This window comes from Gavia stellata, chromosome 9 (genome assembly GCF_030936135.1).
Source record: "Gavia stellata isolate bGavSte3 chromosome 9, bGavSte3.hap2, whole genome shotgun sequence".
NCBI lineage: Eukaryota > Metazoa > Chordata > Aves > Gaviiformes > Gaviidae > Gavia > Gavia stellata.
The window spans coordinates 4,899,495-4,914,849 of NC_082602.1; the positions used below are offsets into that span (position 1 = coordinate 4,899,495).

General features: G+C 40.7%; 1 protein-coding gene across 1 annotated transcript; it reads right to left on the reverse strand.

The window, feature by feature from the left end:
• Window positions 1-1,817: 1,817 nt before the first annotated feature.
• Window positions 1,818-14,910, reverse strand: KIFBP (kinesin family binding protein). Its single transcript, XM_059821248.1, has 7 exons — window positions 14,560-14,910; window positions 12,008-12,106; window positions 8,136-8,215; window positions 7,844-8,027; window positions 6,595-6,679; window positions 4,092-4,204; window positions 1,818-3,355 (listed from the first exon to the last, which is right to left on the reverse strand). The coding sequence occupies exons 1-7, from the start codon at window positions 14,908-14,910 to the stop codon at window positions 2,477-2,479; spliced, it is 1,791 nt and encodes a 596-aa protein (XP_059677231.1). The 3' UTR covers window positions 1,818-2,476.
• Window positions 14,911-15,355: the final 445 nt, after the last annotated feature.

The following is a 15,355-nucleotide window of genomic DNA, read 5'->3' on the forward strand; positions in this document are numbered from 1 at the left end:
TGCACAGTTTTTAAGAAGAGCTGCAAAGCTGAAGCATTCTGGGCTATCTTCAGAGGAGAGAGGTCTCCAAACCACAGCGCCAACCACATAGCTGTGTTGAAAAAGCTCCGATCCCTCTTATTTCTGGGCCTTCTTAACTACGGACCCGCTCCCACCTGTCTGCTGAGCTCTCACTAGGATGTCAGTGAATTCAGGGTGTGCCTCTGCACACAACCGCTGGTTAAAAGGGACACATTGCTCCGCACTTCACTTGGCTTTGCCTACCCTGCTGCAGCTAACTTTTAATACTCGCTTCAGACCAGTATTTGAAGGATATGACAGGAAAAAAACCAAACAAACCTTCTTTTGTATGCTGGGATAGCCCACAATCTATCCTTCCCCAAATGACAAGTAGACTAAGTTTGATGAGCCAATCCTTGCTCTAAAAAAATTTGCTCAAAGGCCCTCAAGGGTGGCATATTGAAGTATACAAGAAAAAAAAAACCCCAAAAACGAAAAAAGCCCCCCACGTTTCGCCACCTTCTACTCAAATATGAAGCTGAAAATTAGTAGAAAAAAACATTAACTGTCAGATTATGAGTTCATGGTAAAAGTGCACACTAGTTTTAATTGAAATCATAGACAAAAATAACGCACAGTACAGCCCACTGAGAACTGTTTCACTGAGAAACTACGGGCTGCCTACCTTCAGGTCACAGGAAAAACTGAATAAAAGATCTGACAGCAAAAAAGAAACTCCTAAAGGCTGACTAGACAATTATTTAGTAAAACAGAAACAACGCACACACGCACGTGTACACACTCTCTCCCTTACTCTATATGCATGCAGGTAGCTAGTCTAGTTTTGAGTTTTGCTGCCTGTTGTTTCCAGGACCCACTTGTTGGCCTATTTGTGGTTAGAAGTCTTCTGTGGAGAACTCTGCAAGCTAGAGATTTTTACCACGCGTAGAAGATGTACACGCTTTCTCACTTGTGCATGCTTCTTCCTCACCCCCTCCAAGCTAACGTCATTTTTCTCCTCCTCATTTTCTTGTGTTTTCCAGAAGAATCCAGTTATTTTGACGATTCTCCTTCAACGCCCTCTATTGCTGGGAACATCTTTCCACGAACTTGACAGCGATAAGACTGCTGGTGCACAGAGTAGCACACAACTGCACACCCCACCACCTTATCAATTCACTTTCCCCATATCCCCTGGCATCTCTGACCGTACTCGCTTAATATACGGCTGGACAATGTGCTTAGCCTACATTTTATCTAAAACAGGTCCTGCTTCATAATCCTTCTATGGATACCAGAAATACAAAGACAACCTCTGTGTACATTTTGGGTCAGAAATGCAACCTGGTCTTCCATAAAGAGTAAATAGGTGGCTAAATTAGAACAAGGCAAAGGTAACAGGGTGTGTAAAACCAGGAATGTTACCAGATCAGCAGGTCTTTAATGACGATCAGGACAGCTTTAATAGAGAAGTCAGCAATCGACGGCACACAGGCAGATTTTGAATAGCACCTCGGCAGCACTGACATCTGCAGTAACTTTAGAGGGGTCCCTACCGGCAGTTCCTGCTAAGACAGCACCTGGGCTCCCTGACCAACACAAGATAAGAAGCATCCCATGACATCCCAGGCCTTTAAGCAGTATTTGGCAACTGTTTGGAGCGCTCAAGAACAGCGCCTCTACCCTGTGAATTCTCTGCAGTGTATTAAGAGCAGGGTATCTCCTCCCACCACAAGCAAGGAAGTTTGCTGCTTTCTTGCTCTTGGTTCTGGCACTTCAGCTGCTCACATGTTTTTACCAAAGACACTCACATGGGAACACTTTTGCAACTATTTATTTTGGCCAAAGTTGTAATGTATATCGTATCTCAGTAAAACACAAGGAAACAGAATTCTAAGGACTCTGAAAAAACATTTAGCCAAGCTAGTCCATTTATTGAGCCTCTACCAACTAGGTTTTGATTAACAGGGGAAAAAAGAAAACACTGAGCAACATACAAAATAAATATTGAAAATAACATAAAGTTCCCTTCATATGGATAAAGTTTTCTGGGGACAAAGGTTAGAAGAGATATATTCTAGTTGGAAGAACGCGCCTCAGGTTTCTTAGAAAAGTTTTCCTAGAGAAACAGATTCTCTTAAAAGAAACAATTTTCATACAGCATTACAGTTAGAAACTGAACCACAGGCCAAAGGAGAAAACCATAAGGGAGAAAAGGTTTATATTTACATAGAGGACAAACAATACAAAGCATTAGCTGGACATTCACTTTACATTTAAAGTTTATACCATTAGTGTGGGTGAGCTACTGAACTGGAGAGCTCCGAGTTCCTCACAAACTTTTATTACTGCAGGCCCTAAGCGGACTGCCGAACTGTAGACACCTTAGTTCTATCAATCAGTAGGGAAGCTGTCTGACAGCTCTGGTTTTGACAGGTACCATTTTAATAGTGCACATGTCCTTCAAGGCAAGTATTTATATGAACGGACACAGCTTTGCTCTTAGCCTCTCCATTCTTGTTGGAAGAAGACCCACCATCTCCTTACTGAGTTCTAGTTCAGTTTCAACAGCACGGACAGCATCTGGGTACTTCTCACAATAGTCTACCAGAAATGTGTAATATTCCAATGACGTCTGCATATTTTCCAGCTGCTTTTTGCTATCCGAAGTAATAAGCTTACCATATAGTCGTGCAATATGAAATTTAGCCACCATTGCAGGGCGAAGAACATCTTCCTTGAGCTCTTCGGGAAACACCTTATCTGGGTTCCTCAAAGAATCTAAGAAGAGTTCATAATATTTGATCGCTAACTGAGCCAGAGAATTAATTTTTTTAATTGTGTGGGAGTCTAGCTCCTCTAACCTGTTACCAATAGCTACCTTTAAATCCATCATCTCATAATAGGTGTCGGCTAGTTCAAACTGAAGCTGCCTACTAATCAACAGATAGTACTGTGGATTCAAGTCTGCATATATAGGCTCCAGCATGTCTATTCTACGCTTGTGCATTTTGCAACGTCTCTCATAGTCTTCTTCAAAGAAAGCGAGTACCTTAAACAAAGCACTGTGATCCTGAACAATTTCGATATGGTCAGTAACATAACCATCAAACTGAAAGAACTCTTTTGCTTCCTGAACATAGTTCTGACCAACGAGGAAGATTTCTCTGGCTTCCTGAAAATCTAAAGGATACACACTGCTCACTTTCTCTTCCACGGCTAAGACAGAGTCACATATATCGCTTGTCCCAAAAAGGACAGCTTTTTTCCTGCCGTTCTCTTTTTCATCCTCTTCTTTTTTCCTTTGGGCTTTAAGTTCCAATTGCCTGTCTGGATCCAGCTCTCCTATGTTATCCTGAAATGACAAAGCATACTAATTAAAAATGCATGTGGCTTCAGAAGAGTGACTTACACTCAATCATTTTATTTATGAGTTACCTTTGAAATACAAACTAGTTAGCAACAAGACAGAAGACACGTTGGCATATTAGACCTTATATTCACAAAAAAATCATGTAAATTACAGTCTCGATTCTGTAAAAACGTAAGACTAAGACAATGTAGTCTCCCTACCCTGTGTGACAATACAGCCAAAGCAATAGATGTAAAGCCCAAAGACCTTGCTTCTGCAAAGCACTTCAGCAAATGCTGAGTTTTAAACACTCGAATGAATGATTAAATGAATGAAGTGAACGCTTGAATGAATCAAAGGCTTGAATGAATGAGAACACCGGCACACAGAACTGTTGCATATTAAGATGTTCTTACTAGCAGTTAAATAAGGAGTAATCTGCCAAATCAAGCCGCAAGAAAATGTGGCAGAGAGGATGGAAATTTGTGAAGTTGCTGTACAAGCTGTACAAACTGATGACCCTACAGAGCTGATCTCCTATCCATGTTTATTTCCAAGGGCCGCACTAAAGTCAAAGCATACTATGAAATGCCTGCTACACTGCAAGCATCTATTGTATTATTCATTGGACAATTGTTTATCATTTGCTACCAACTATGAATCAATTCCTGTTACACATATCAAAACAGACGTTGTTTGTTTTCAAACAATGACAGCTACAGAACAGATTTTCTGTTACCTCAAGTAATTTCCGAGCACTTTGCAGGAGATTCAGGCAATACTTAATCCAGCATCTTGCAATTTCAGCTTTTCTCTGCCGAAGGTCCTGTTGGTCTTGCTCCGTTTCATCTACTGAATGGACAGAAACACATAAAAACCTTAAGAAAAGCACTCCAGCAAGAACCTCAAATGTTACATGCAAAGAATACGTTACTTGTATTTAATTATTTTTTCCTCATTTTTAGACAGAAACATGTTCTCCATGTTAGTTCACATAATAATTCTGTAAACTGTCATTCTGATAGAAAAGCATATAGATTAACATGGATTTGTCATGTATACATTCTTCCAAAAAAGTAGACCATAATGTATGTCTAAAAAAGACCTTTGATCTTGGAGGTGTTTTACTGGAAAAGATTTTCATGCGTCTTTGTAACAAGAGAAAGAAATCAGGACTATTTGTGTTCTGAGATTCAGCTGCCTGCCCAGTAATTGCTTCTGAGGATGATTAGGGCATTTGTATTGCAATGGGCCCCAGACTTGGTACCAAAAAGGGGAACAAAAGTAGGAGAAACCCCCTTTGGTTAATCTACCTGGTACCAGCATAAGATTTATTAGCTCTACAACTTCTGTATTTTTCTCCCCACAGCCTCCCCACTGTTACAAGCAGCAGGACTGCTGATGTCTCAAGATAACGTTTTCAAAAACCAAATGATTTTCAGAGAGGACTCACTTCCCAGTGTCTAGGCAGAAGGCAGTGAGTTAGCTGAACAATGAGGGGATGCTAGCATTCCTGTTCACCAACTAAAAAGCCAACTTCAGACTCAGATCCACTCTGTTCATTATCTTTCATTAGAGCCAACGAAGTTGCTAATCTAACAAAAGGCACCTTTAATAAATATCTCTGTGTTTATTTATATCCCGATTAACGTGATAAAATGAATGTGCTTGAGTGGCCAATGCTGCCTGTGTATTAGTCTTTCTGTAAGTTAGAACCTTCTGCATAAAGATCTTCAAGTCCACAGCCCAGCTCTCTGTACTGTGAAAAGGAAGGGAAAATAGGATAAACGTTTACTCCACTGAAACAAACACAAATATCACTACTCCTGTTTGGTGCAGGAGGAAGTCAAGATAGAAGTTGTTAGTCGACTTGACCAAACAAATCACACAAGGAATCTATAAAGTACAATTAAAAATAGGACTCTTATCTACCACTTCCAGTCTTGCACCTGAATTTGTGACCACAACTGACTGTTTCTACACACCTACCGAAAACATAACCTCATTTTTTGGCTTAAGTATCATATTAATGAACTCTGACAACTGTGCAGTCAGGTAGCTATGGAAGCCCACAAACACTGATTCAGACCTACTGAATATTTTGTAATATACTGTTTTCAAATAGCCTAACAGATTAGCATAACCTGACTCATGACAGCCCTGTTTCCCTGAAACTAAAAAGCTTTTGGACATCATCCTCAAAGTACTTAAATAGTAAGAAAGGCAACTGCATAGAGTTCTATATTTTTTGAGCTAAGAGAAATACTACAAGCAATTAAATTAATGTACTGTCACTGAACTTGAATTAAATAAAACTCAGTTGTGTCTATTCAGGTTACATTTTAACTTGAAATAAAAACATCAGTGGATTAAAGAGCTTATGTTCTAAACAGCTCAAACCATTAGAAGTTAACCAATATATTCACTGTTCAAAGTCAGAGCTATGAACTCACACAGGGGCTACCCTGAGTACTTGCTCACTCTCCACACTTTAAAGCTCTATTGATTTGAAGCTTTCAGTCACCCAAGACACAGAATGTAAAAGGCTGTGCTGCAAATAAGCAAAGAGTAAGCCTAAAACAGAGGATTTATGTTGAGTACTGACACTATCATGTAACCACAGGTCCTTAAAATTGTGGCCAGTTCTCTAGAAGTTTCTTTTATTCATCTTCATGCTGAACCATGAAGTTGTTCCTTTGCATCAATACCCAAAACAACAAGGAGGGGAGCTACAACTCCAAAAACATGAGGCTGCAGCATCCAGCAACAAAAGACAATACAAGTAACTTCTGGATTTGGGGTTTTTAAGAGCTGCGGTTTCCCTCCCTCTTTTAAAATCATCCCCAAGAAGCATCTGTTTTGGTTCATTGAATCATTGCCCTCTGATTACGGAGAAGCAAAGGTAAGCTGCATTTTAAGCACATGTACAAGGACAAATGGGTTAACAGAGACATTGCCACTACTGAAATGGATATTGGTTTAAATTTCACTTCTATTCCAGTATGCTTTCTGCAACACTAGCAAGAAACACTTGAGTTTTTCCTCATAGAGTTTACTCATAACGAATATTAAGCTGCAGTAGCAGCTCTTCAGAAACAATCCACTTTATTGTTAATTAAAAAGATCTTAGAAAGTTAACACTGGCATAAGTTTTGTAGATACTGCTAGTCTTCACTTCTACCAGTATGTATCAATGATGCTTAATTTACAGTATTTTATTGAAAATTTTTGTATGAACTTACTGTCTTCAGCAGACGGCACCTGCCCAGCTTGGCTAAAGATGACACTGGCTGCTGCTAAACAGTGCCGGGACTCCATAAAGCATTGCTGAGAGAAACAGAAACAGCAGCGTTTATCACTGGTATAAGCAACCCCAACATTGCTCTCAGCTTGGCTAAACACCTCGCCTCAGACAGTAAAGATACATGAACACAAGAGCAACGATAGAACTGAGAGGCTCTGGAGCATATTCCCCCGGACATTGGAAGAAAAGACAATTTTTCCATATCTGCTACTGAATACAGTATTTTCTAACCAATCGTTTTCTTTCTACCACAGCCACAACAGCAAGCCTTGCTTTTAATATTAGGTACATACATTGTGAACATTTTCACTGTTTTGATCTACGCTGCTATCCTCTCCTTGTGGTAAAGGAAGTGGTGTCTTGTGGTAAAGATTGTATCACGGGGTGTTAGTCGGAATGAGCTGGACATACAAGTCAACGTTATGAGTCAGATTTAGATTCCTTTGCTTGTATTTGGCAATGCATTGTTTAATGATTAGTGCTATCAATGCATCAAAAAGACATGGAAATTACAAGTTACTATTGAAATTAGCATTAGCTGTCTTAGGTATGGCAGAAGTCTTTTAAGCATCAGAAGAGAGCATCCCAATAGTCTGGAATATAGAAATTCCTAAATAAAACTGAAGCATTTCCTAACATAATGGATTATTTAGAGTCAACACAGATGTGTGGAAGCGAACAGCTACCATCTTACGCGTTCGCTTCAATGTTCACATAGGCTCAAACAAGTCTTAAGCACATGCTAAAGTATGAAGGACAATAATTTATAGGAAACGTACAACATGCAATACCTCAGTCCTAAGATGTTTTTGGTTTTAAACTCTGTATTGTAAGAGAACAGTATGATGACAAGAAACAAATTAAGTGATTATTTAAGTTTTACTTACAAGCATCATGTCACATCAGTGCTAAGACTTTTCTATAGAGAAACTATAGAGCTTCTCTAATGTCTACACCCCTGCTCATTTTTCCCACTGCCATCACAACACCACGGGAAAGCAAAGCCAATATATGCTTTTCAGAAATAAACTAACAGATGTTTCATGTCAGAAGACAGCTTGTGCTTTTACAGGAGGACATTTTTAATTCAACATGGTAACCCTTCTCAAACAGCTGTTTAAACAATTGTCTTATTTGATAGTTACATTTATGATGTAATTACAGCAGAAAAACATTTGGTGTATTACCTTAGAGAGATAGTACTGTGACAAAGTAGCAGCATTGAGTGCCCATTCTACCGGGTAGTAGCCACAATACTCAAGCTGTCGTTTAAGAGTAGTATGGCAATACTGAGCAGCCTTCTCAATCATCTCCAGGTGTTGGTAGACTTGTGCCAGATAATATAGAGTATGCGTATAGGCTTTTTCAAATCTGGAAAAAACAACAGTCTCTTTATACATCTTTCTTTTTTCCTCCTCTAAATACACCCTCATAAATTAAAAAAGTAATAATAATCTAGGTATGCTGTAACGCACCCACCTTTTGGATCTTTCTTGGTCTGTGAGTTTTTCTTCTTCTGCCATGAAATGTTCACTGGGATCCAGGGGAGGATTGCCATCCTGCAAGAATACATGATATAGTCTGTAAACTACATTTCTCTTACTTTGTAACACAGCACTCCCTCTTCTGGCTGCAGATGATTTACCATTTTTCAATCCCAAATTCAACAAAACTTCACATGATGCATCTGCACCTATCTGAATGTTGCATCTCTGGAGCAATTCCATAAAACTCTGGAGATTTAGAGGAAGAAAGCCACAATTCCACATGGAATTACAAGGTTTTCAGCTTGTAGAAGACTTCTGGTTAGATACTTTAAAGCCATGCATGCTGTCTGCTGGATTCTACAGGACTATAATTGGGTATATTTAGTTTGTACTATAACATAATGGTTTTTAAAGCATCAATTTAATACTAAGCATGCCTTCAAGCGTGAAATATTTGTTTGCCCAGCTGCACTAATCAGTAACGAGAAAACATCCTGCAGGAAGTACTGCAAAGAACATTATGCGCAGAGCGCTCAGAAGACCTGCGGTAAAAACTGTGCCACTGTGAAATGACTCCCTTTATTCACAAGCTGGTAAGACTATTTACTCAAATATATGAATGAGACAACAGGCAATGTCTTTGGAGGATGAAGCTGCTAAACCTTGATATAAGGCATGACCTTATGCAAGTTATTAATGATGTGAACTACTTCATTTTAGAAGTGCTTTTTTGGTGTTCAAACCATGAGTTCTGTCAGAATCCTTATACAGAGATAGATCTCGTGACACATGCAAAATAGTTTATTTTCCTTGATCAAGAATGGAAAGTAAGATATTGCTGTGCACACAGAAGTAACTCTGATTTTAAACTTATTTTTGTGCATTCTGTGACATTAGTTTCCGAGATGAATGCAGAACGGTGACAACTATACATCTTTCAGCACTGCTCTGTTCAGCCTTTCCTTAAAACAACTGTCAATAAAGTTACGGTCAACATAACTGGCAAACCCAATGGATGAACATTGCTTATGGCAAAGTTTTATTCGTCTGTGCTTATCTAATTTCCTTTGTAATTGTGAATAAGTTCTAACACACTTCAAATGAAGATGTCTTTTCTAAAGGTGGCTTTTTACCATTATACAGTGCATCCCAAAGGGTGTTCAACGTGTCTGCTAGCAACAAAGCCCCGTTTAGCATGCAATTTTCCTAGTCCTTTCCTAAACCCATTCATATCTTAGCCCAAGACAAAGTAAAGCAATAAATAAGCAGCAGTCCAGAGAAATACTTATCATAAGATAAAAGGGACTCAAGCAGGGACAGGATAAACAGTAGAGAATGCATTAACTTTAAAGGGAAGACGACACACTCTCTCGTTCATATTTCTTCTCGTTAAAAAATCCTGAAAGGATTTGTTTGTTTGCTTTAAATGGAATTTTTTTATTAATCTTCAAAGATGGAAAAAATGGGCCTGAAACAGATAGTGACAAATAAAACTGTGTTTAACCTATCAAAGAGGTATACATTTTTATATGACCTTTTGATCTTTAGGGTTTTCTGTTTATACCTCACTAGTTTTTAAGTTGTGAATTTATAACCCTCCATCTTGTTTTCTTTAGAGATACAAAGGCTTACAATCTTACAAAGGCTCCCAACCTTCCAACAAGATTTGCAGTATATTCTGGCAAGACTACAGCTGATACTCCTGCAAAGAAAGCAACTGAAATGACACAGTAAGCTAGACCTTTGTCTCCTTCCTATATCTACAGATTTATCCGCTGATGTCAAGCCTTACGCCTTTAACCATGCTGAGGAAGAGCTCTGCAACTCTCCTCTTCTAGGTGGACTTTATTAGCCCAAGCTCCTGCCCATAGAGTTTAGCACCCTCAGATTTTCACTGTACTGCACTAAACAATCAAACAGCTTTCCTAATAGCAAGATGCTGTTACAATAACTAATTATTTTTTGAAAACAATTTAAAAATAGATGTGAACTCAAAGCACTCAGGAGCAGAAGAAGAATCTTTTAACTCTACCACAATAAATTTTTTCTGGCAATTGCCTTGGTTGGGTTCTTGTTGCTTTAGCGGGGGAAAAAAACCCAACCACCCAATTTGTAAGCTAACAAGACCCAGTTAGTAAACAACTAAATCCACCAGTTCAGGAAAACACCTCAATCACCAACAGTTTACCAAAGATTCCCAGACAGGAAGGCTTCCCGATAGCCTAAAAATGGGGAACGTTAAGAAAAGTATATTCACATTTTTTCAATTTCAGAATGATGAATGTTGACACAGTTGTACAAATCCTAAAGATCAAACACCACTGCAAGGAACTCAAGTCCTCTTTATAAACCATAAAGCAGCTAGACAAGCTCCCTCATCCCCTGCTTTTTTTTTTTTTTTAATTCTTTGCAGATTATGTCAAATACAGTTCAGTCTTTTCAGAGAAACATGACACAAGCCCGATAAAGTTACCACAGAAACAGTCTTTTGGTGTGGTTGCTTTTTAAAAAAAAGTCTTTAGACATAGATACATTTGACTATATAATGACCTGAAATATAAGTGGCAAATAAAAAAATATTGGGGAAAAAATGTGACAAGTGATGTGATGCGGGCTTATTGACAGTCGTGTATATATACCCTAGCCAGGCAGCAAAGCCCCAGGAGGAATATTCACTAGTCATCACCCAAAAAGGAATGCAGATAACTAACAAAAATTAACCCTTTCAGAAAAGCTCACAGTAAAAACACAACGCATTTGGGAGCATTGTTTAATCCACTGAAATATATGGTAGTACTGGTACAATTCCATAATCAGTGGAGCAAGCGCCAAATCTTTTAGAGGCAATGGGGAAGCCAACAATATCATGCTTGGCTGGGTATAAATTTCTAAGTTAAACATCAGGATTTAATTAGAGAGAGGGTCTGTAGAGAGATGTGGGATTTCTAGCTAGATCAACTTATTCAGAGGCCGGAAAATAAACAGACAAGCTTTTCAGCACAGGTGGTTTTTCTTTTTTTTTCCCGGATCCACTACCTCTCCTATTACTGTAGACCACATGGCTAGAAAGGTGGTAATACAGCAGGATGTAACTGATAAAGACTAACCCATCCTAAATTTCCACAAGAATAACCCGTGCTATAAACTAAGTTCATGTAAAACCTGAACTGCAATTTCATTAAACTAAGTTCTGTCCAGCCTTTATAGCTCTCCTAAGACACAGATACTGCTCCTTTAAGGCCACAAATGTTTTTAGCTCACTCACAAATGGCCCCTGAGGCAAGTCAGTGTAGGAGTTTTGCAAAAAGCTTAAAAATAGCACAAGGGAGTCTTTGTTGACACACAGCAGAATCCACATCTCAAAAGGTTGTTTAATATGCATGAGAGGTTTAGCTGTTTATAAGATTGTCCTCTTGGATATGGAACTAAACTACTTGCCTCTACCCAATATTGTACAGTCAGAGCAAACCATGCAAGTATTACGGGTTTGTTTCCTTTTCCCACTGAAAGCAATGGATTGACATTTTACAGCATTTCCAAAGTAAGATTAAGACTAGTCTTAATCAAAAGCCAAATTCTACCTGGCTTCAACTTTGGATTATCAATTCAAAGAGCTTTCAAAAAGCACCACTATTTTTGAGCAAAATTATTTTCCTGAATAAATCCATTTTGAAATTAGCAAGCAATCCTCTAGTTGGTCTCTTCCTATGCTAGCAGTACAAATCATATCACTAGCCAAAAGTATCATAGCAGCCAGTATAAAGCTCAGAAACTCAAATTCCACGATATGCTTTTTCAAAGATTACTAAAACTACAAGTGGCACATCAAAGTAAGACCTGCCACAATATTAATAAACACAGTACCTCTTTCATGTATTGATTATACAAGGCTTCTGCAGATTCCAAGTAAGTTTGTGCAGTTTTAATTTCATCCCTTTCAGACCACAGGATACCTAGATTGTTCTAAAGGTGAAAGGAAAAATAAAATAGTTATCTTCTCATTATGTTCCATTTACATTACACATTTTCTCCAAACAATTTATCAGTCTTCATCCATATATATATAAAAAAAATACATGAAATGTATGTTCTAATACAATGGATTTGAAAAAGCAAAAATTGTGCCCATTTTTTCATGAGTTGCTCAGAAAGGAAGGTCCTCACACAACAGCAAATACATACAGAAGTCACCTAACAAACTGCAGTTTTCTGTGTTTACTCTGGTGTGTTCAAATAACAAGCTGTTTCCACACAGTATGTTCTGCATCTGATTCATGCAGCTTTAATATTATATATATTAATATCACATACAAATATCATAAGAGCAGCCAAGGAATTAGAAATTTGTCATCATGACTATGCTAAGAACGAATGCCTGTACATTTTTAACAATGAAGAGAGATGAAAAGAACTGTTAACGTGCAAAAGCTATGGATTACTGCCTTCAAATTTAAATTACATCAGTGTACACAGTAACTTATTACTTCATCCGTGAACCCACCTTTTAAAAAAAAAAAAGCACCTCTAATTCTATTAATAAAGATGAAGGCATAATAACAATCCATGTCCGATGTGCTAATTTAATTCGTAGGCAGTGTTGTTACAAAATCCAACAGGGCTAAAAAAAAAAAACCCAAAAAACAACCCAACTTAAAAAGAGTCAGAATGTGTAGTTGTGTGCCAGCCCTGTGTCCCTTTCAATTCCATTTATTTTATTATTTTAAAAGAAAGCACCACATAGCATGATGTTTATGAACAGAAATACTTTTCCCACGGCCAAGCAGTGAAATGGACCAAATTTAAATAGACAGAACCGGTCATACACATCCTTATGCAGAAGCTGAGAAATTAGAAGTAGGGCTACAGAAATAGGCCCAGCAAGAAAACAGAAGTCAGTGCCATGACAACATACTCTACGCAACCTAGAACGTGTCGATGGAGAAGTACAGCCACTGTTGACAATTACTGCTTTTGTATCAGACTTTTTTATTTATTAAATACTCAAGTCTTTTACAGCCCTGGGGACAGAAAGCTGAGGGCACGCTCATTTACCATCATTGCTCTCAGCTGCGTGCCTGATGATAGCAGTCTTCTGTTGGACCACATCACTTCACATGCGTAACACAGAAACTTTATCCTGTTGTTTCCTAAAGGCCCTAAAACCCATGTAAAGGACAGCATTTGTCCCATAGAGAAAAGTACGGCTTTCCAACACACCAGTTCAAAAGCACAGTGGAATCCTTGGCCCTCAACCACAAAAGCAACAAAACCCCACGAACACACATTGGGAAGATGTTATCCTTATTTTGACCGGCTTCTCAGGCAATCTCCGATCCTGTAATGGGTAATAGATTTGTGGTGGTGTACCCAAGTGTCACACTGAAGGGCTATGAGCAGGTGTAACCTCACGAAATCCAGACAACTCAGATAATTTCACCAATGTAAGACAAGTCACTGTTTAACTAGTGCCCTTCCACATGAACGCACAATTCCTTGACTGTTTTGCAATGTTTGACAAGGAAGTACTACCGAGCCTTTTCTAATTAAAGCAGCCATTTTTGACAGAGACATCTAAATAACTGCTCTATTTAAAGTCTAGAGATAGATATCTAACTACATCAGCTGCCACGATGGAGCGGCTGAACAAAGACCCATCCCTTCTGCGAATCTTCATTTGACAAGTAGTAGTTTTGTTAACGGTGTTATTTTCTTCAATACAAAGAGGTGGATATTATTAATTCTAGCCCTACAAAACTGTATTCACTCATCTGGAATAGAATACAATACAAGAGATAACAGGCAAGGCTGAAAAGCAAACAAGTGACAACTTTGGAGAACAATTTATCTTTTCAGGACACTGCATAAGTAAAAGCACCCCACAGTTTTACTTTGACAACAAGTAACAGTTAAGGAATCACAAATAAGTTCTGGACATACTGATGTCTTCTGCTAATTTATTGTTGCTCAGTTGTTACAAGTTCTGTCTCAGTCTATCCTGAAGAGTACACTGCTTTGTCAACACCCGGTTTCTACTAAGAGAGCACGCTGTTAGATGCTCTGCATGCCCAGAGGCACCAGCAGCAAGCTTGAAAGAGAACAGCATCCCTCCACAGCCCTCACCTGTGAATTATTTCTTCGAGCATGAAATAAAGGCCAGCAGCCCCGACATTTACTATTATTAAACAAGCCATACACGTCAGGGGATCAAAGCGCCATGAATCCCCGTTGCCCTCTTTCCAGCTCGTTGCAGAGACCCCGCAGCATGGCCCACAGACAAAGCACGGCCCCCCCGCCACCCAAAGACACCCGTGCCTGCCAGAACCCCTCAGAGCCTCTGGCCGCCCGCTGCCAGGGCAGCGCACACCTCACAGCCTGCGCCAGAGCCACCCCAGTGGGCCTGCACAGCCCCAGCCCACCTGGGCCTGTATGTAGAGGGAGACGCAGTCTGGGGAGAGGCGGTGGGGCTCGAGGAGCTGCGTGCAGCGCTGCAGGTGCTCCTCGCCGGCCGACAGCTCCTCGGTGTCGATGTGGTTGACGCCTAGCTCGTACTCCAGCACGGCCCGCCGCACGGCCAGCAGCCGCGCCTCACCGCCCTCCTCCGCGGCGCTCAGCTGCTGCTTGACCTCCTGGAGCAGCGCCCGGGCGCTGTACTTGGAGCGGTAGGGCTCGGTCTCCGGGTCCTTGCGCGACTCCACGGCCGAGAGCGTCCGGGCGGTGCGGAACTTCTCGCACACCGCGGCCCAACCGCCGCCCGCCACCGCCGCCATTTTCCCTCACCAGCCGCCCAGCGTCACGCGCGCCGCCGCCTGACGCACCACCGGCCAATCACCGCCGCGCGGCGGCGGCGGCCCCGCCCTCTCCTCCCGCCCCGCCGTCATGGCGGCCGCAGCGGCGCCCCCTTCCCGCCGCCACAGCGGGGACCGGCCCCCGGCCCGCTGCGAGCTCCTCGGGGGGTCCCCACGCTCCCCTCTCCTGCTCTTTCAAATCTGGGCGGTTTTCCCCACAGCCTCGGCGACGGGGTTGAGGGCAAACGGTGCCCAGCGTGCAGAATCAGCAGACGACGATGGGCAAGCGGGAGCACCCCCGTGGCCACCAGAACCCCCAGGCCCATGGGACGCTCTCGAGGAAGGGTGCTGAGGGGCTTGAGCTCAAATTTTTCCAGTTTTTTTACACGAGGGCCGCTGAAGAGGTCGGGCACAGTAACTACATGTT

What these genes read in the sequence shown, in the direction of transcription:
- KIFBP (XM_059821248.1), bottom strand. Translation starts at nt 14,910, where the DNA reads ATGGCGGCGGTGGCGGGCGGCGGTTGGGCCGCGGTGTGCGAGAAGTTC. An exon ending in CCCTCTACATACAGGCCCAG is followed by an intron (nt 12,107 to 14,559) that starts GTGGGCTGGGGC and finishes TTTCACCTTTAG; the next exon opens with AACAATCTAGGTATCCTGTG. An exon ending in CACAGTACTATCTCTCTAAG is followed by an intron (nt 6,680 to 7,843) that starts GTAATACACCAA and finishes TGTTTCTCTCAG; the next exon opens with CAATGCTTTATGGAGTCCCG.